The following is a 21,337-nucleotide window of genomic DNA, read 5'->3' on the forward strand; positions in this document are numbered from 1 at the left end:
CGGGTCCACCACTGATGTTATTGTTGCCATGTGGTTAATGTGGAGAGAGCTATAAGTGAGGCCTTCGTAGAAGATATGCTACCACTTTATGCTTTTAAGCCCTGGATAACTAGATACATAACATCACGAGGCCGAATGCGAGCCGAGGGCTTAGAATAAACCGTCATGCACAGGATCCTGGCTCTTATTGCTCACACTATGGACTGTCTATAGCAAGTCTGATCATGGTGGGAATATTATGCTAGCCGGATATCTTTCCGGGTATCACAATCCTCATTCAAGCCTATTCGTACTACTCAAGAGTGAGGGCAGAGTCGCTTACTGCTGGCCTGATGAGAGTGTTCTACTACGGAAGTAACCAAGGCTTGCTCCTTCGTCATATATAATTTCCCCTAGATTATGCTCATATCTCCCTTATTGCTCTTTCAGTTTGCAACAATCCGTCAAAGTTGGTCATATCAGGTTACTACTACCAACTCGAATGCACCAACATTTAGACTTAGGCTCACACCTTCTTGAGTCTGCAGTGTAGTGTACCCAACATGTCTCCCACTGCCTGGCTGTTAAAGAAGCCCGGAAGCCGTCTAAAGTACGTCTTGAAGACAAGTTCCTGGGCTAATAACACTACTATCCAGTAGTAGAACAGCAAGCCAATCATATCGAATGGGGCACTGACTACGTACGTTCCCGATGTTTCGTATATAGAGAGAATACGATTGGTCCAGAGTAATAACTCCCGGTTGAGATTGTCAAAGGAAAAATCCACTTTCCTTGACCAGCAGTCCTAACAGAAGATAGAGGTCTTGCCTGCTAAGAGAGGGAATACAGAGGAGTTAGTAGCAGGGAACTGAATCCGTTGCTACAAAGCTGCAGCTGCTGGATCCAGACTCCTCGGCTTCTTCTGCCTTCTCATGCGAACCGAGTTTTCAGATTTGAAGTATCGGATATTGATCCCGAGCCAATGAACTTGTTTTTTATCAGTTGAGACAGTGAAGCCAATATCTGGGCATTAATAATATGATTTAGTTTCAAACCAATCTTCCTCGGCTATTAGTAGTCTACTATGGAGTACGTACTATGTATGTTTAGCGTTCTGTTCACTACTTAGTCATTTGCCAGCTCTTGTATCTCAAAAAACATACAATGCAGTAACCTGGTCTTGACCATAAAGCCTAATACCCAACACATAACTCGCACTATAGACTAAGTAGCAGTAATAGTACCTCCAACACGATCAAATCTCCGAGCACCCAACCAATCACATCCGAACCATTCATACGCACGGAACTTTTCATCCCGGTATGCCGGGCCAAGTAACTTATCACCGGGCTCGAATCTCCGACAACGTCCGAACAATATCCCAACTGAAGTCCACTTTATCCACACCTTTTACAACTCACGCTCTTTCTTTCTTCATCTAGGCGATCGCCGGAATATCCGATCCCAAAGACTTTGTGTCCAGACCTCAACCAACAGGCAAACCCGCAATCTGTTTGGTTGACCTACACCTTGGCGTGCATTAGACTGGATCAACTAATGGTGGACCGGGTGCAGACCGATCGGCTCGTTCCGATAGAACGTAAATTAAATCACCTACCTGTCCATGACTCCATAGGTGGGTGGGTGGGTTGAGATGATTGCTAACTACGTACGTACTTAGTTAACTAATTACTTCGTAGTTACTAGTTAGTAAGAAGTTGCCGCTGTTGAGTGTAGTGTTTCAGTATGAGTCTAGATAGAGTTTGATGGGCGTTGCGGGTTCCCGTGGTTTTGGTCGATACTTAGTTACTACAACTTAAGTAGATAGGCTTTCTTCTATGCGTATCTTCGTATAAAGGGTACGAGGTACGTAGTTGTGTTGGTGTCGATGCTGCTGCTGCTGCTGCTGGTTTCTTATGGTGAAGAATTGTGCTTGGTCAAGATGCTTGCTAGCTAAGTCTAGCTAGTCAGTTTCCAGGCTAGTTTGGCCCACCTGGACAGTGGGAATCCATCCCGTATCCACTTCTAGATGTGTATCTAGTCGACGTGCCGACTGAGTTTTGGGACTTGAGATGTGTACTATGTACTCGGTCGCTAAGAGTATACATACTGCATATTATTGTCCATATTTTGGGTGATTTAAATATACTGTCAGCAATGATGGCTGGGATCTAATTACTCCGGTCTCCGTATGATTGAATCCCTTTCCTTTCTCTAGAAGTAGGTATGGCATTAGAAGAGAGCATCCCAGCTAACCAAACGATTGGTCCTAGCCCAGTGGAAAGCGGATATGACAGCCGTCACTATCCTACTCTGTAGAACAATCCTGTCCCGTGCTTGTGGCTTCAAACAGAGATATATCCGACGTTCTCGTAAGATTTTCTCTCCTCGGAGGTTTAGTCAGCGGAGGTAAAAACACCGTGATCTACTAAATGATCTAGTTAAATCTTAAGCGACGGACTAGATTCAAGGAACATCATCTGTATTTATGTTTCTACGCAGCTCCAGGAACATAAACCACAATATTATCATTATAGAAATGAAAACCGAAATTCTCCATATTGGTCCTAGCGTGCGGACTTGAGCGCCCGATCTAGATGGGGTCTATGGAGACTTCTATCCAGTAAATAACAAAAAAAAACGCCTACTAACTAGTTAGTTACAAGATGGCTAGAGACACATGCAGGGAGACCGATTCGGACGTAACCTGGCGGCCATGTTGCGGTCAAGTTTAGTAGGCCACAACACCCTCCCGATGTAACTCTGTGCAACTGCAACAATCACCACAGGGGAGGCATGTACATATGAGACTGGCCTGACTCGTGTGCATGAACTCCGCAGGAGAAAGTATGTAAGCCAACGGCACACACACATACAATCACACAGAGGGACAGAGAGAGGGAGGGGAAAAAGAGGAAAGTCACGGGGAGCCAAGAACGAGTTGTTCGTTTCTCATCCCTGTATATTTCAAGTATGGGCGATCGCTGCACGAAAGGTAGCAGTCAAGGCGCAGTGCAGGTAGATGCAGGCAGCATAGCATCCTGTGCGTGCTTTTGCTGTTTGTTTGGCGGGTTGGCTGGCTGAGTGGCTGTTGGGGCGTTGTTAGTTACTTGCTTACCACACACACTAGTGGAAGGATTTGAATGTGTGGAAAACCATGGTATGAGAGTGAAACATGACTGAAGAGTAGAGGATGATATGAAACTGAATATCAATGACACTTAATAGTTGACTATTTTTTAAAAATCGGTAAGCAATACTTGATTCAAGACATTAATGAGAACCGTTATCCATCCCTCAGGAGGGTCGTACAAAGCGGAACGGACAATCTGGAATGACGTGCTCAAACCGTTGCGGTCAATCGTAATGGCGGTGGATCAAACCGTCTTGGCTCGATTTTAGTTTCTCCCCGACGGACGGGCGTGCCTGCTTGTTGGGAAACGAGCCGACAAAAGTGTCAGCCTTGAAGACTTTCTTAACATGACGTACGTGAAGTTGCAAGTTTGATTGTCGTGGAGTCGGGCAATTGACAGATTTTAATAACTTAATATATCTCTGGCTATGTTGGTAGTCAACCTGACGATGCACAATGATTGAGTACACTAACCGAAGTGGTGTTCTCGGTGTTCGGTTGGATTGGAAGGGAAAGAGAGATACATCATATTTTTGACCGCGCAAGGAGAACCCCCAAAACCATCCAGGAGGGAAAATTTGTCCGATCTCCTCCGATCGGAAAGAGTGGAGCCCGCCGGTTTGTTAGGGGTTTTTCGGATGTCTCCTGCTGGTCTTGGGCTCGATTTTAACTTCCGACTAACGCGGTTTTCTGTATGTGCCAGAGGGAAACCCGCGGAAGTACGGGGGGAGGAGGGATGGTTTGTTCTGGGCAGGGTTGTGCCTGAGTGGTCAAATGATTAGTGTGTGTAGTGTGTGCCTATGGTAGTATCGATCAAGCATGTAGGAAGTGGTATCCCATCATAGACTCTCTTTGTTTGTCTATAATTCTAGATACTATCTATCTGATTCCTAAGGTGCATAACAAGTCTGGGCACTACTTTCTGGATGATATTAAATGTGGTCGCCCCTACTATTAATAACCTGCGGATACTCGTAATGCAGTGTATTACTCATGTTTGGAGTCTCCAAGTTCGCATCGAGAATTTTTAAGTTGCTGCTCCACCCGGCACCGGCTACTGCAACATCCGAGATCTGGACCTCGTGTCTATTCTGTTGCATTCACTGTATTGTTCATTATGAGGCATTACCATTGTTGTGTGCCGTTATCATAATAAAATTTTCAATTCATACCCTAATTGCTGAAAAGAAGAGATTGTGAACCTGTCAGGGTGACTCGTTTATGTGCCTGTGCCTGCATTTGTTCCGGTATTGTTGGCCGCCAAACAAACCGATCATTGGCTACGCGTCCAGACAAGCAGAAAATTAGAACGGGAAGGAAAATAAGGGAAAAAAAAAATAATAGGAACGGGGGTAAAAAAAAAAAAAAGGGAAAACAAGGAACAGGAATTAAACCTCCTCGACTGGCTACTTGATCTTTTCTGTTTTTTTCCTTTTCAATTTTTTTTTCTTCGCTGGGCCTTACCCAATTCGAGGTCCCTGTCCCCTCCACTTTGGAGCCCCTCTCCTCCTCCCACTCAATCAATCAATCATCGGCCCTTCCCCAATCACACTCTCACTCTCACTCCCTCTTTATTACTATCACTTAGTACTACCACTAACTGCTCTTCCGGCATCCTTCCCTTCCACCTCTTCCTTGAACATCCACCTTCCGAGAGATGGGCTTTTCCTGATAAGGGCAGTGCGCTGACCATTCAGCATTTCCCTCCGTTCATTCATCCTTCCCCCCCGGATTCTTTCCTCATCATCCTCAATTCCCACCCTTCCGCCTAGACGGTTATCGTTCGATTTTCGCCCATTCTAGAACGATGAACGTCGATGAAGATCGCCAGCTGGATCTGTGAATAATAATTTAGACTCGCGCGTGCGATGGACGCTAGAAATTCCCACCACTATCAGCCAACGGCGCGCTCTTTGGCCACCGACCACGAGCACGTCTTGCCTGTGTTGAGCAAACCAGCTGCTTGGGCCTCTCCCACTACTGCTGTCCATCCAGTCACGATTAATAATAATACCTATCAACATCCTCATCATCCCTACACTTATCCGATCTCGACATCCAGCCAACCACTTGCTTATGGTCCTGTTCCGCCGCCGCCCCAGCAATCAATACCTCCGGCCCCCGTCCATGCCGACGCGCAGACCTTCACCACTGAATCTACCCGGCAGGATGTAAACAGGAATGGGGTCACGAAACCCCGCAAATCGCGGAAGTCCAACAATGCCGCCGCGGGGAAATCGACATTGTTCTGGGTGCATACCGATCCACAGTCCGTGTCCGAAGGTACCAGGGAGGAGACACTCAAGCGCATTCGTTCCCATGTCATGTCCGAGCACAACCGCAAGAAACGGCTAGAAAACACGAAACGCTACAAGAGTAAAACCTGGAAACATCTTGCCTTTCAGCCGGTGGAAACTACAGCGTCCAGTTCGTCAGCTGCAGCTCCGTCTTCTTCGGCCCCTTCTGCCGGATCCTTCCCGAAACCAAGTGTCACCGAATCCTCTTCCTTCGGCACACGGATCGTCTCTGATTCTCCTTCCTCTTCTTCATCATCATCCTCTGGTTCATCGTCGCCCGAACAGCGACAGAAGGAAGTACCGCAGCAAGAGCTGGTGGTCACCGACGCGGGCAGTTATCCATCTGTTTCTGCCGAGACAGTGGACAACTACAGCGTCGACACTCCTTCGCAGAATGCTCTCGCACCCGTGCAGTCCGCAACTCCGTGGGCTTATCTGGGCGGTGCTACCGACCCGTTCAATTCAATGCATACGGTCATGTCGGACCGTATGTGTCGACACCTTCAGCACTGTAGGTTGACTTACAATAGACTTTGGAAGGCGTAGTTCTAACGATCTTCTGCAGTCTTCGACCTGACTCAGCAGGCCTATCCTTTGCAGCGCCGGTATGGACCTAAATTGCGGGATCACTGGACCGCTTTGGTTCAACAAGATCCGGTATCATTGCACGCTTGTATATGTGTAGCCGCGTCGAATTCCGCCTTGGCAGCAGGAGAGCTCCCGCTGACGGACCCCAACAAGCGGCGTTCTAGCGTGCTACTTCTGGACACGTTCCACCATCGGGGTGAGACGATTAAACTAGTTAACGAGGGATTATCGGATCCGATCAAGGCCTCCAGTGACCAGCTGATTGCCGCCGTGTCTATCCTTTTGACTATTGAGGTTAGTACTGCTGAACCATTGTGTAAGAAGTTAGCTAACTTGTCAGATTGCATCTGGCAATGCCGACTATCTCAAAATCCATCTGGCCGGTCTCCGACAGATGGTAGGCATGAGGAAAACCTTCGCGGATGTACCGCCCGACGTTCGATTCCAGATATCATGGTCAGTTTAACTCAAGCTTTGGTGGATCTGTGGGCCGGGACTGACTCGAGTAGGACTGACATCCGCGTGGCGTGCATGGCCGGCACCAAGCCCATATTCCCTTTTATTCGTTACGCCCGTCCCTCGCAATTGGCGCTTATGCCTCCTAATGAAGATCTACTAATTTTAGCTACGCGTTTGACACAATTAATTGAGATACCCGGCATCTTTGGGGATGCCATGTCCAAGATAATATATGACCTGGCCGCACTGACGTGGTACTGCGAATGGATCAAGAGTACAACGCAATACCAAGACTTTGACGATGAGACGGAGGACTACTTCAACACCGAAGTCCTGTACGTCGAATACTCCCTCCATGAGGACCGGTACACGGCGACAGGCGAAATCAAGATGGAAGCCACCATCGAAGGCTGCGTTCGACTGGCATGCCTGGTGTTCCATAACACCGTCATTTGGGGCTTTTACCCGCACATCGCGCCGGTGTTCCCCAAACCGGTGACTGCGCTTCGTTTTGCGCTGGAAAGCACGATGAGTGCTGGATACTTTGAACTGTGCCGGGATGTGCTGATCTGGATCCTGTTCATCGGGGCGTGCAGTTCGCGGCTGCTACCGGAGCGGACCTTTTTCGTGAACGAGCTTGTTTCGGTACTTCGAGAAGACGGAAGCATCCACTCGTGGCAGGACCTCCGAGCCCTACTTCTAGGCTTTTTCTATGCGGACCGGAGTTACCTGACTCCGCTACGAGAACTATGGGAAGAGATTGAGATGAAGCTCCGCGCACCGCACGAATGTATATAGACCCGACATAACACTCATACATAGGACTGATCGCATGTTTCATGTGGCATGTATGATATATTAATGAGATATGGTATATATGACAAAGCTGCCACAATCGTTACGTTTTTCACAATTCTACTACTTATCCACACATGATCCTCTCGATCATGAAAACAGGATGATCAACCAATCAGCCATAATCCCAATTATCACACCATCCGGGATCCCGACTAAACCAAGCCCGAAAACAGGACAGTAAGCCCCCAAACCAAGCCTTGTACAAAAAATCCCTCACCCATACCAATTGAACAAACAGTCACCTCCCAATAACACAATCCCAGCCACTCACGCCCTCTTCCACACCAACAAACGATGAAACAACAAGAAAAACAACCACGAAAATTAATTTTGATTAAAGAAAAGCTATGAAAAAGAAAGAATCCACTTACACGAACACATTCAAAAAATCCACATTGGCAGAACCCAGCCAACAGCAGCGGATTGGACAATCGATCTCGGGATCAATCAACTAAGTATGAACTAACTAGTGTCCGTTAAGTAGTGAGGTTATTTTTTTCTGACACTTCCGAGAAATTTCCGTCCGAGCGAATCCCGCCCGAATGCCGAGTCTCTGCCGCTGCCGCCGGTCGGTCGGTGTTGAAGAGAGATAAATACTTACGTCGGTCTCTTCGTTTCGCTGCTAGCTAGCCTTGCGCTTTTTTTTTATTTCCCCTTTTCTTTACTTTTTATGTTTTCTTCATATTTCGTTATCTGTATACTGAAACATATAGCGCTTTATACTCTCTGATTACACAGCACGGAGTGTACATTGCTTGTTCGGGACTATCTACTACTATTATTGCTATACTACAGAGTACATGTCTATACACTAACAAAGTATATTCACACAAAGAAAAGTTGAACAACAGTGAAGAACTAACTGACAGGAAACGGCCCGCCGACTTACCTGCCTAATCACTTACTTGATTGATTGATTGATCAACTCATTCTTGGTTTCAACTTGTGCGACGTCGGAGAGTTCGCGACGTTGACAAAGTGTCAAGTGACCGGGATAATATTTCTTGGTTTTCCTGCGGTCGGGGATTACTTACTACTACTACTACTGACTATTGAAGCTTTTCTTCGAAGGTTTGAAGAGTGAGTTGCATTACATTGTGTTGCGTTGCGTGCAGGTTATAGTTTCTTGCTTTCTTTTCCATACGTCTTTTCTTTTCTTGTTTATGATTTCTTTGTTTGTGTTGGGGTATATAAGGTCTATCAGGACTCCTGCGCAGGACCTGGGGATGGATCGATGGATGGATGTCTTTGACATCAGGGGTATGGGATAGAAGGTAGGTGTCTAATATTTTTTACTTCAGGTCAAGCTGACATAAATCATGTATTCATTCAAGGTTAATCATTTCATTAACAAAAACTAAACATCCAAAACCAACGCGTCCCCTGTCCGTCGCACTCGACAACGGACTGCTCCATCATTATTACCCAGGTTCCGATATAATATATCCCAATGGAAACCAACACAATAAACAAAACACTGCTCTGGATTGTTTGGACCCGCTGCAGAGGGCTTGCACGTCTTGACAAGACCCCCAAGTGGTCTACAACCTGGACCATTCCCCGCGCAGCAATGGCCTTACTAGTATGGGTATCTGAAACATAACAACTGCAGGTGTATTACTCTTTCTTTCAAAGGTTCCTTTCAACGCGACCATGTCGATGGCCTGAACCCACGCGACTGACTTAGACAGTCTCACGGGGGGTCTTAGCACGGCTACGAGCAGTGGGAGACCAGGGGAAGTGAGCAACAGGGATGATGAAGAAGCTGTTGCTGCTGTCGGCAATACCGGCCAAGGCGTTGTACCAAGCGGCGAATGCAGCCAGGAGACCGAAGAAACCACCTGCCTTGATGACGGGGGTGTTGGGCTCGCCAGCAGAGTTGCGCTGCAGGTAACCAACGCCAAGCAGTAAGAAAGTCAGGTCCAGGAACAGGAAGAGGCAGAAGAAGGCGACAGTAGATCTCAGAGTGCAGAACAGCAGGACGGTTGTGAAGATGAACCAGCCCTAAGGAGGATTGTTAGCGCGACGCTCATTCTTCCAGCCATTGATCAAGCTTACCAGCAGGTACAGTCCCATCGAGTTGTAAAACATGGTGGCGCCACCGGCGGATTCAATCGACGATTCGATCTCGAACCCACCGGGGGTCAAGATAATGGCGAAAGAGATCCAGAAACCTCCGTAGGAGGACAGAGCAGTGGCACCGAAGGTGTTTCCGACAGCCATTTCCCTATCAATAACGATCAGAATTACATTTCGAGGGTGTGGCAACAGGGAGTACCTACCACATGCCAGCAAGCAACTGAACGAGACCACCATATCCGAAAGCCAGACCAACGACGATGTTGTTCGCAGAGATACCACGGGTTCCCATGTTGATCAAACTCAGGATGAAAGTGGTGAGGGCGAAAGCGCAGAGACCCAGAGGCGCCGGGTTGGCGAACTTGCGCTGCTCGACCGACTTGTATAGACCAGGCTGAAATTCACCTCCGAAGGGGCGCAGGTTGGCCTCCTTGGTGTTGACGTGAGCCATGGGTCCATAGCCAAAACGCGCAGCAGCTCTGGCGGTCTCCTCAGCGGTCAACTCGTGGGTCAAGGGAGCACTGCCGTTGCTGCCGTTTTCGAGCTCAGGAGCCATGTCCTTCTCAATAGGGTGTTCAGCAGACATGATGATTATAGGGTGGAGATAATCCGATCAAGGATCAAAAGGTATAGGATGGAGATAGATTATAATGGTTTAAGATCAAAGAGCAATCCAGCTAGCTGGACGGTGGAGGGAGATGAATATATATGAAACCACGGAGAGGGGAAGAGGAGGAGTTCAAAAAGAAAAATGATGCGCACAGCTCTGCTGGCCGGATCAGCAAGGTATCTTGACGACGACTGGGGACCGTGCAAGATGTAAGAGGAATAAATAGAAGCAATGAGGAGAGAGGACAAGGGAGAAGAGGGGAAAAGGCGAAGGTCAAATAAGAAATAGGAAGTGGCCCGGCCTGACAGTGCTTCTCGCTGGGATTAACGGACTTTGGGATGAGACCCAACCCGGACGAGCGAAGGTTGCAGGGAGCCAGCAATTCTACCGGATTTGGGAGGAAGGACCGTTAGTTGAGTTTAGCCTGGGATTTTAGTTGGTTTGGTAAGTTCTCCTCTTTTTTTTATTTTATTTTATTTTATTTTATTTTGATGCTCCATTTTATTTTATTTTATTTTCATTCGACATTTTCTCCATGGGATCCGTTGGTTAGCGTTGATCTGAGCAAAATTTGGGAGATTTTTCTTTTTTTTCCCTTCCTCCCCTCACCCCATCTGTCTCTTTTGGGGGCATAATCTAGCCTGTTATTATATCATATTATTATTATTATTTATTATTACGGTGTCACCATGATTTTTATTACTTTATCATGCTTTGCCGGCGATGCGCAGGAGTGGAGCGGCCGAATTTAGCGTTGGCTTTTAAAACGATGTGCAGGAATCCACCTGACGGGCCACTCCCGTGTGTGTGAATGTCCCTAATTGACGACTAGAAGTCAGGCTAACACAATGGGTCTCGCTGGCGAGAACTTGGACGCCGTTCACCATCACCAGAGACACAGACAAGAGGGAGGCGCCGATCCTCCATCATTCTGCGGTATTCTCTCCATTCGTCCATGAAGCTCCCATTGGAGGCATGGGGGGTTAGACTTTCCGCAAACCATGGGCAAGCGGGGGAGAAGAAGGGCTTTGCCATCGTCTTAGAGGGTTGTCTAATTACCTAGGTTAAAGGGCTGGAGGGAATAACCCCATACGGCCCCAAAATGCAGGGTGGAAGGAACATGGCTCCATTCGTCCAGCAAGGGCTGCAGACTCACACGCGGACAACCTCTCAGATGGCAAATCCTTTGTGTGTGTGTCTCTCTCTCTCTCTCCTCCTCTAGTCGACGACCGGGTATCGCCTAAGAACGATTGACTTTCCAAGCCCGGGGAAAGCAAGGGCAGGTGGAGATTAGAGGCGCCCGAGGTCTGGGGAAAGAGCCAATTAGCGTAGTAAGAAGCTGCCACTGGAGACTCGACCTCCGAGGGCTGCGTTGTTATTGGTTGTAACCCATCAGATGTCTTCGGCCGTAGTGCTGCCTTAGTCAGTAATACGGTAATATGGATGTATCTCTTGCTGAGCTGGAGTGGTCACGGGTATGTTGTGTATCTCTCCAACTGACGGCTACCTTAGCAGTATTTGTTTTCTCTCCAGTTGCAATAATAAGCACTGTGTACATTCCGGGTCTCATGCCATATGGTCTGGATTATTCTACAATCCTTGTATGTTTATGTATATCATTTGTGGGGTTCTATAGATTATGATTGCCATCTCGTATGATGTGGCCCTTTCTTTTTTTTTTCTTTCTCTTCGTTTACCAGCCACCCTCGCTACTACTAGTAGTTCTGTTGTAGTCCCTCGTAGTCCCTCGACTAATCGATCGCCAAACGGTGCGGCTGTTCCCTCATCCAAAAGGGTACGGGTAATTTAATTACATACGAACATCAGTCTCCAGCCGGATCATCCGCGGAAGCTGTGCTGTCACTTCCATTACTGGATGTCACCCCAAGCCAGTAAAGTAAGTACTTAGTAAGTAACTGAGGCAGTAATGTGACTCTCGTGGGAATCTCTCATTTTTGGAATCCCATCCGTCCGTCACCCAGAGTAACGGCGGTGACGGTATGTCTCGTGTCTATCGTTGGATCTGTTGCAAGGGAAGAGAAATGGAAAGAGAAGAAAAAAAAAATGGACTATCCATCCAACATCAACAACATCAACCCCAGCAGTTCCCTTCCCTTTCCGTCCGATCTAAACTGCACTGCACGATGGCCAAGTAGCATCTAACCCGAAAAGCTGAGCCCACGCCTCCATTGCCGCAAGGAGGTGTGACCCGACCGAAGATGACCCAGTTCTGGTCCCATACAAGCTAAGGGTTAGTCTACTTTTAGTTGGACGCTTGTGGCTTATTGGAGAAGTCCTAGCTGGGTGACTGGTGGAGAGTAGTTGTACACAGTAAGTAGTAGATTAGTAGTACAGTTGCTTTGGCAGGTGCGGTGATTGCGGGCCCTTACCTCTCGCATCACTTCTACTACTGCTAAGTTACTCCTGCGCCGGGGCCTGTGCCTAACTGAGGTTTAGTAGTTCTGTTAGCTGACCCGGCTGCGACCGTACCTGCTTTTTGCTTACTTACTGCTTGCTTGCTGAGCAATCACTGAATGATCCCAGGTGTGGGTAGAGGGGGGGGAGGAGGAAGAACGGGACCGGGCCCGAAATCTGAAGCTTTCCGAGTCTCAAACCGAAGGGTCATACCGAAGGGGTCATACCGTTCTCTCCAAGCGCCCTTAATACATTGACTAGATGCAGTGTGAGATGCAGGCAACGCGGCTGTGTGGGTTCTAATCAATATGCTTAATCTTCCTTTTGAGATTGCTTATGAGGGAATCAATATTTTTCTGCAGGGTATCCTATCTGAAAGGTATCCTGACTCAATGTACGGAGCAGCTGGTTCGTTTTCAGTGAAAACTACGGAGAACCTTCTCTCCGTTGATCGCCGTGACGTTGAGCATAATTCCGGTACATGCGACATTATCAGTCATTGTCCGCGCAACCAGAAGGGGAAAAAAATGAAAAAAGTAAAATAAAAAAAATAAAATAAAAGTACGATGTTGCCATCGACAGGATCAGCATTCAACCTAGAGAGCAGCTATCTTCATGCTACATCAGACTAGATACTGCTAGACACGAGACGAACACTTCCATCTGGGTCGACCCCCATCGGCTCCAGATGGGTAGATTCCCCGTGTGCGGCGGCGGTGGCGGATGCCACCCGACAGACAGACAGACAGAACCAACGATTCAGGATCCAGTAAATATCTACAAGAGAGGTTTGGGGATAGGCTCCGTTCTCGGTCTGTTTCGTCGCGGCACAAAGGGACGCATCCCCACTTGGAGCGCCTCTTGGCGACCGTTCTGCCGCGTCGCCGATTTCTCTCACTCTCTCTTTTCTTTGCCTGTTCGTGTCAAGCTCAAACTCGGAACGTCGCCAGCCGCGTCTCCGAGTTGGCTCCCTGAAGCAGCTACCAGCTCTGTCCCCCCCTATTCTCTCCCTTCTCTCCTGCCTGCTCTCCCGTCCACAGCCTCAATTGATGGCGTACGAACAAGCTCAAATTGGACCGGGACCCAGTCTCCCACTGCTCATCGTCATTTAAAATGAACCCCCCTTTGACACTTTTGACACTGACAGGAGGGTAATCCCTGAGCAAATGTCCGTTAAGCTAGTCAGATTGTAAATTAAACATTCAATAGTTAATCAGTCGGGTCTTTTGAAGGTGGAAAAGCAAAGCTGTCAAAAAATAATGAACCTCGAGCTTATCATGACAGCTATACCAACACAATACTCCGTATACTACTCAGGTAATCATTTTAGCCAAAGAGCTGCTTTCACTTTAGCCATTACTAATTTCGCACAACACTTGCTTTTTTCATTTATTTATTTCCGTTATATTTGATTTCCCTTTCGCTACTGTGTACGTACCTCGGCAGCCACGGAGTTCGGGTCGGTAAGTAAGCCGTAAAAAATTCTCTCTTGTTCTCTCTCACTACCATCTACTACCTAGCTAAGCTAGCTAGCTAGCTACCAAGGGATCAAGCCAGCATGCCAGGTACGACGCATACACACACACAAACCTTCTTCCCTCTTCCTGCAGGGTTTTCTCCAAGAAGCGAGCGAGCGAGCGGCGTTTCTCCAGCAACAAACGAAGCCAATTGCTTCTAGAGCGATTAGTCTAGTTCGCATCCCATTCCTTTCTAAGACTTTCCTCGTCTCCGACCGGGAAGCTTGTTCCTAGCGACGACGACGACCACGACCACGACGCTGCCGGCAAATGCTCTGCAGGGCGAGGACCAGTATGCAGGTCGCTGCACGAAGACGGAGCCACACCAAACCAACCAACCTAGCACGCCGTAGTAATCCGTATCTAGGCTAGATAGATACAAGTTCAATCCAGTTCAATCCAATCCTCGTATGACTCTTCCTCCCTCACTGGAGTCCTAGACTCAGAACCTGCGCTTTGGCTCCGCTCTAGATCGTGGTCCAGTCATGGCAGGCACTAAATCCTGCAGCCAAGAAATGAACTTCAACGAATCATTTCATTCCTGCATTTATTCCCTGTCCCAACAATTAAATTATCCACCTATCTGAACTTTGCGAGAAAAGAAAAAAATACAGGAAGTTTTTTTTTTTTTTCTTTGCGAAAAAGCTCGGTCGCGGTTCGTTCAGTTCAGTTCAGTTCAGTTCAGCTTGTGCGGCGGGGCCCAAGACTAGTTTTTTTTTTTTTTTTTTTTTTTCTTATAGTGCCACTTGTAGATACTAAATAGATGGATGGATATGGACTCGCCTGAGAGAGTACGTAGTAGAGAAGCGATGTATGGTGTGGACACTGGACACAAACCCATCTTCAGCCTACGGGATCCCGGGCCGGCAATTACTCCATCTTACTAGAATACTAGATGCAAAAAAACCTACTCCGTGCGGTACCCACGATGGATGGATGGATGGAAGATGGCTTCATATGCCTGGCTTAACAGTGGATAAGTACTTGGCATTCGATCCCATTCCCATCTCCATAGTCAAAAAGATATCTGCCTAACTGCCTAGTAGGCATTTTTGCACGTGCATGAATCCATCTCTTTGTCTTGTCTTGTCTTGGCTAGACCACTTATTATATGATATTACGCAGGACGTTAGTTTCCAGTCCCAATCTATATTATTATTTGTTATATTACTATATTATTACTATTGTTATTATTATCACACAAACACACACACCTTCAATTAATACGTACTAGTAGTAGTTATTGAATCTAGGCAGAATTAGGCTTGAGAAGCAATTTACCCGTGTCGGGATATGTCTCACACTCTTAGTATTATGGATGTCTGTGTGAATGATTTAGTGCTTACCATGTTCATTTAACAAAGGGGGGTAGACTAATGTAGGTAATCTATCTGCTGGTTCAAGTTGTGGTTTATGGGAACCCTTAATGGGAGGGAAGATAATTGGTTTGGTTTGTTGTTTGTGGGAAATTATTGCATCAGTTGGGTTATACGTAGTAGTTAGTTACTGGGAGGAAGAAGCACACGTAAAGCTTAGACCATCATGTCGGAATAGGCCGCAGTATTATTTCTTTCTGTCTTGAGCATGTTGGAGGTATTAGATCTTTTCTTTTTCTTTTCTTTCTCTGCCTATGTTCATGGCTGTTTGTGGTCAGGTTGAATACATACGAGGAGATATGTGATTGTCATGGTAAACCCTGTTCGTACAGAGTAGATCGTGAAGATCCCATCTGACTGATTTCACTCATTTCAATTCTATATTTTCTAAGTAATAGTAGTACTATTGTAAATCCTATTCTAGGTTTATCATGCCTTGTAGGAATTCAAAGTTTAATCGGGTTCTATCTACTATCTACTATTTAGCACGGTAGTACTATCGATTATCTTGACTTTGGAAAAAAAGGTTTTTGTAGTATGATGTAATTCCATCGGGCAAGTGAAGAAAGAAAAAATAAATATATTTCTTGTTGGTATATGTCCGTGTGACGGAAGATTTTTCCAATCTATTGAATGTTAATTTTCGGTCTATTTCTTTTTTTTTTTTTTATCACATGTGTGACTTGCACTCTGGTGTAATGTTTAGAATCTATTAATGGGATTTATTATGCAGCTTGTGTATGTATCTTGCATCCTACTTACCCCTCATAGATGTGAATATCATTTTCCGTAATGTGTGAGCAGCAGATGAGGGGAATAATCCTGCATATCCTGGTATTCGGAGAAGTACTATTTCTCCGCATGGTACACAGAATAAGCACACAAAGTAGGTGGGAGAATATGTACCATGTACATGTGCACACCCACGTGGTGCATTACTTAGCTCTATTGCTTAATCCCGTGGAGTATCTGCTTGGTTGCCTATCTGCTGGTTCTGCGGGGGAATTGCAGGATCCTGGTGCGTTAGTGGTCCACGTCACTGTGTTCCAATTTTGGACTCGTAGATGCAGCTGAGGAGTTGCTTTTGCCTGAGACGTATACTTTGGTAGGCATTTCCTCTTTTCTTTTTCGGATACGGTTCAAGGGATATCCCTGTGTGCAGACATGCTACTTTGGGAAGGACATCCACTCATTGCATCTTGGTACGGGCCACACACTTGAAATGAGTATGACCCTGTCGACGATCCACTGTCTGGGCAAAGGATCTGACTATTGATGATGGGCAATGGGCACGGCCGTGGATCGTGGCTGCATGGGATGTTGGGGTAGACAGCCTGCACAAGGTCACGGGATGATGAGAAGTGAGGGGGATCGACGGCTTATCGGAGGGAGGGGATTTTGAATCTGATATTGCTAGCAGATCGAGCTGACACGATGCTCTCTAACGCTGCCGACGCCTAATTTCGCTAGTTACGGTTACTAGGAAGTCTCAGAAGCTGTGCCCGATTTGTCATCTCTGAATCCGTGAGATCACCCAGCATTTGCAAGGTCAAACCATGGATGATGTAACATTCCTTGCGTCCGGACCGCCCTTGTTTGTTGTCTGGTCGGTTCCACATCCACGCTGCTGGTACCGAGACCCTGGAAATTGGGCTGTGGATGGCCATCATCCTTGGGTTCTCCTTGGGGTCTGGGGATTTCCCGTTCCCCGCGACCACTTCGTAGAGGTGGCTTGGTATAGATCCTGCCTGGGCAATCGACAAATGATGAGACGTGTGGCTCTATACCCTCGGCTCGGCGGAGCGGAGAAACAAACCAAAATCTTACGTTCAAATTCGAATAAATCTGGAGCTCTCTTTCCAAGAAGCTATGCGCCACATTTGGAAGGACTCGTATTGGGGTCCACTGTAGCTTGTAGGGGAAAAATTCAACTCTCATGTTCTTCTTGCTTTTTTCGTCGAAGGCTTCTCTTTGTCCTTCTTGAGCCTGGTCCCCGCCTGCGGAGATGCGGCAACTTGAATTCTCGGATATGACTGGCTGGGAGACGGTTCCAGAAGTCGCGGCAGTGCTTCTGATAGTACACTTGCCGTATTGCTCACTCCAGGTTTAGAACCCACTCGATATTCGACAATGATGCAATTTCTGTGTGTGTATTTTTTTTTCTGCTCTTCTTCCACCTTCGTTATCTCTGCTACGCCCATTTTTGAGTTACAGCTGGTGGAGTAGGTCCTGGACAATGGCCATTGTATCGAGGTTGGGGAAAGTAGGCGGCTGGGGCAGGAAACCGGGTTTGTCCGTGGCCAGGTTAAGCCGGTCCACATTCGAGTAGAATCTTCGAATCTGAAGCGAAAGTAGAATTCAGTCCAAATGCTCACGGCTCCATAGTTCACGCAACAAAGCAAAAACAGCAAGTAATATTCGCTTACTAGTCAGTAAATGGCTAGATGGGTTGCTAGAATCCCGTGCCGTCTAAGCATGACGCTTTGTAGATCTTTGTCTTTCACCCACGCGCCTTCGGGCTATCTTAGCCCCATCACCACATGCCAACCAGGTGGCAAGCTAACATAGTCACAATTCGTTCAAAGTCAATCACAGCCGGCGTCTGTGACGATCTTTGGTGGGATGATGGTTGGATCGAGTGATGGTGTTTGTTGAAGTGGGGAGGAAGATCTACAGAAGAAGCGGTCTGGCATCCTTCCGGTTTCCTCACCAGCAGAGGCAGCGCCATCACGGAATTGGCGTCTATGACTATCGAGGGTCCAAGTGGAATGTGGATTCCTCGGCTCTATCCTTCGATAGTAGGAAAGCGGCGGGGTGTTGGGAAGCCTTCGAGACGAACTGTCGTTCTTCATGCGCTTCACCGACTCGATAGTGGCATGATGACCGATTGAGAAAATGACAAATTTGTTGATAGACCAGATGCTGCTCCGAAGATCATGAGCTGCAGTGATCGGGATTTGCTGTCGCTGGATGGGGCGAGCTTTACTTATTGCTTTTGCTGATGCAGCACGTGCATGTCAACCAGACAGTAGAACAGCCAAAACAAGCAAAAACTCGCCGACACATCAACACTCCCATTTTTGATCGCAACTCTCTTCTCTTAATTGCTTACTTACTCTCCCACAGCCAGCACAGCTCAAGATGCAGAATAAGATACCTTCATAGATCATACCATCGCCACAATGGTATCTGCCGAAAACTGCTGCGTCGACTGTGATCTTGCTCTGCAGAAGCGAGTACGCGAAGGCGAACTGCATCACAATGACTCTGAGCGTACTAATCAGAAGTTGAAAGACAGACTAGCAGCTTAGAAGCTATGGTTGCATCCATGCATTCTGATTCATCTGCATTGCTGTTATGCCCCACCTCGGTCGCATCGCACCCAGAACCTCACCACATATTCATTGAGCCATGACTTGGTAACTGGGCAGTCTAGACTTATTGTCGAAAGAAGATCCGAGGACGCGATGCGTCGAAGAGTGATAAGGTGTCTGCCATTATCTTGACAGATTCGCGTCGTGCGGGGTTGATAAGCTGCAGACACGATATCCCCGTGAAAACCGGCTTACGACCTTCTCTTTCTGGAGCGATCATCCTGATGGTCTTGACATTCAGGGTCTTTATCAGTGATATCAATCTCTACCAGTATCTTTACTTCCTGACTAACTTCAAAGAGAAGGTGCTTTGCGCGCTGCCTGTCAGGTGATGTTGATTGATATCGACCGGCCAGCTGTCACTCAAAGCTGGCTATGACTTACAAGCGTGCTCACACGTGGCTCATTGCCCAATATCTATTAGAACTCACAGTCCAGCAACGATATGGGCTGCGTAGATTCAGCTATATGGGAGGCTTCGAGCTTTTGCAGGGATTGGGTCCTCCAATAGCCTGATCAGATACTGATTGATATAGAAGCCGGCGGGGTTATCAATCTTCGAAGGGGTCAAACCATCCCATTTCATACTGCTAAATAGCCGCTAGTTGATGAAGACCAAATCTGGGGGCCAATCAAAGCAATCAGGATGTGCAATCAGTCGGCCGAGCACATTACCTTTTCACAATTGGCAGGCGCTTGCACAAGCATATCAGGTTATCAGAGCGATAGCAGTTCCAAGCCCTTGAAAGCCAGTAGGGTATAAAAAAGGTGCAGAGAGATGGCTTCCCCTGCGAAGTATCTCATTTTGCCAAAGTAATCTTCAGCTGCGTACAACCATTAAGGACCATCAGATGGGGAAGATGGCGGAAACCATGACACTTTCTACATCAGGAAAAGATGACAAGTTAGTCGCCACAAGTGCAGTTGACACCGAATCGAAGGTCGACGGTCATGTATCTCTTGGCCAGGCTGATGCAGCACTGGAGTACCTTCATGCTGGCGAGGTGGCAACTTTCTCTGATATCGATGAGAAAAGGCTGGTTCGCAAGATCGACTGGATGGTTGTGCCCCTAATGTGGGCGATCTACTTTCTGCAATACCTAGACAAAATTCTAAGTCAGTGTGTCGCGACAGCGTGCTCTATTCGACCCAGAAGCTAAACGGTTGCAGTCAATTATGCATCGGTCATGGGCCTTCTTGATGACACTGGCATGCGGACAGACCAATTCTCAAACCTCGCTTTGGCATTCTACGTATCATACCTCTTCTTTGAACTTCCAACTGGGTATTTCATGCAGCGTTTGCCAACTGCAAAGTACTTGGGAATGAATGGTAAGACACTCAATCATCCCATATTGGCGATGCTGACGAATAAGTGACCCTCTGGGGCCTTTTGACAACTCTGAATTGTGTTGCGAAGAACTTTTCCGGACTCGTCGTTCTTCGAGTGCTCCTAGGATGTTTCGAAAGTGCTGTAGCACCTGCGTAAGACACCATCTAACGTATCAAGGACTTGCCTAACGAGATTAGGTTGATTCTGATAACCTCCATGTGGTACAAGAGGAACGGTATGCAATAAACCCCGCTGATCAATTCATATTCACTAACCTAGTGAAGAACAACCTAAGCGCATCGGTTTCTGGTACCTGGGCACAGGTACCGCGACCATATTAGGCGCCCTCGTTGCATACGGGCTGCTTTTCTACGAAGGAGACAAATTTTACTCCTGGCAGATCATGTTCTTGATCTTCGGGCTCATTACTATCGCAGTTGGGATCACAGTTATTGTTGTCTTTCCAGACAATCCTATGAAGTCTCGCCTTAGCCATGAAGAGAAGTTAATGGTAATTGAGCGTCTTCGCGAGAATCGGACGGGTATCGAGAACAAGCATTTCAAATGGGAGCAATTCTTCGAGGCTTTCAAAGACCCTCAGACCTACCTGATCGCTATAATAGTTGCCTCGGGGAATATCAGTAATGCAGCCATCAGCAGCTTCTCGGCCTTGATCATCAAGAATTTCGGATTCGACACCAAGGAGACTGAGCTACTTACGATACCGGGCGGTGTCGTCAGCGTGATAAGCATTCTACTCGGTACATACCTGGCAGGTCGCTTCGACCAGCGGTGTTTCTGCATCATCGGCATTCTATGCTCTGGCCTCCTTGGAGGCTGTCTCATGGCATTCGCTCCGAGTGACAACAAAGGCGCCAAGCTGGCAGGAAACTACCTGACCAACTGCGTGGGCTCAGCACTTCCCTTACTTTATTCTACCGTCGGCGCGAATGTCGCCGGTCATACCAAGAAAGTGACCATGAATGCAATCGTCCTGATGGCGTTCTGCCTGGGCAACATACTAGGCCCGTTGTCGTTTCGCACTGAGGACGAGCCAGAGTACATGCCAGCTAAGATCGCCATTGTGGCCACTGTCTCTGTTGCGATAGTGTTCACCGTGGCTCTCAAGTGCTACTACATCTGGGAGAACCGACGGCGCGATAGAAAGTGTACAGGGCTTCAACATGAAGAGAATTCCGAGTTTTTGGACCTTACAGACAAGGAGAACCTTGAGTTTAGAGTGAGCGCGTATCTTTTTGGTAATTGTAGCAGTACTAACATGGTCTACAGTATAAACACTGAGCTAAGAAGAAGATTAA

At 47.3% G+C, this 21,337-nt stretch overlaps 3 protein-coding genes across 3 annotated transcripts; 2 read left to right on the plus strand and 1 right to left on the minus strand.

Moving 5' to 3' along the window:
* Positions 1-4,615: 4,615 nt before the first annotated feature.
* BO83DRAFT_375844 (uncharacterized protein) lies at positions 4,616-7,346 on the plus strand. The gene is made up of 4 exons (XM_025530561.1): positions 4,616-5,920; positions 5,975-6,291; positions 6,338-6,453; positions 6,507-7,346. The coding sequence occupies exons 1-4, from the start codon at positions 4,981-4,983 to the stop codon at positions 7,252-7,254; spliced, it is 2,121 nt and encodes a 706-aa protein (XP_025391048.1). The 5' UTR covers positions 4,616-4,980; the 3' UTR covers positions 7,255-7,346.
* Positions 7,347-8,997: 1,651 nt separating this feature from the next.
* On the minus strand, positions 8,998-9,979 carry BO83DRAFT_424247 (acetate uptake transporter family protein; the record flags this gene model as incomplete). Its single annotated transcript, XM_025535149.1, has 3 exons — positions 8,998-9,318; positions 9,373-9,541; positions 9,597-9,979. 3 exons carry the CDS (start codon positions 9,977-9,979, stop codon positions 8,998-9,000), a joined length of 873 nt encoding a protein of 290 aa, XP_025391049.1.
* A 9,578-nt stretch (positions 9,980-19,557) lies between these two features.
* On the plus strand, positions 19,558-21,320 carry BO83DRAFT_406072 (putative MFS transporter; the record flags this gene model as incomplete). The annotated part of the gene is made up of 6 exons (XM_025533860.1): positions 19,558-19,801; positions 19,856-20,017; positions 20,062-20,170; positions 20,216-20,253; positions 20,303-21,258; positions 21,309-21,320. The coding sequence occupies 6 exons, from the start codon at positions 19,558-19,560 to the stop codon at positions 21,318-21,320; spliced, it is 1,521 nt and encodes a 506-aa protein (XP_025391050.1).
* Between the last annotated feature and the right edge of the window lie 17 nt (positions 21,321-21,337).

The sequence above is a fragment of the Aspergillus eucalypticola genome (genome assembly GCF_003184535.1).
Source record: "Aspergillus eucalypticola CBS 122712 chromosome Unknown BO83scaffold_5, whole genome shotgun sequence".
In the NCBI taxonomy this organism is placed as follows: Eukaryota; Fungi; Ascomycota; class Eurotiomycetes; order Eurotiales; family Aspergillaceae; genus Aspergillus; species Aspergillus eucalypticola.

Coding starts and splice junctions, on each gene's coding strand:
- BO83DRAFT_375844 (XM_025530561.1), top strand. CDS start 4,981: ATGGACGCTAGAAATTCCCACCACTATCAGCCAACGGCGCGCTCTTTG. Junction 6,292..6,337: donor CTATCCTTTTGACTATTGAG/GTTAGTACTGCT, acceptor CTAACTTGTCAG/ATTGCATCTGGCAATGCCGA. Junction 6,454..6,506: donor GTTCGATTCCAGATATCATG/GTCAGTTTAACT, acceptor TGACTCGAGTAG/GACTGACATCCGCGTGGCGT.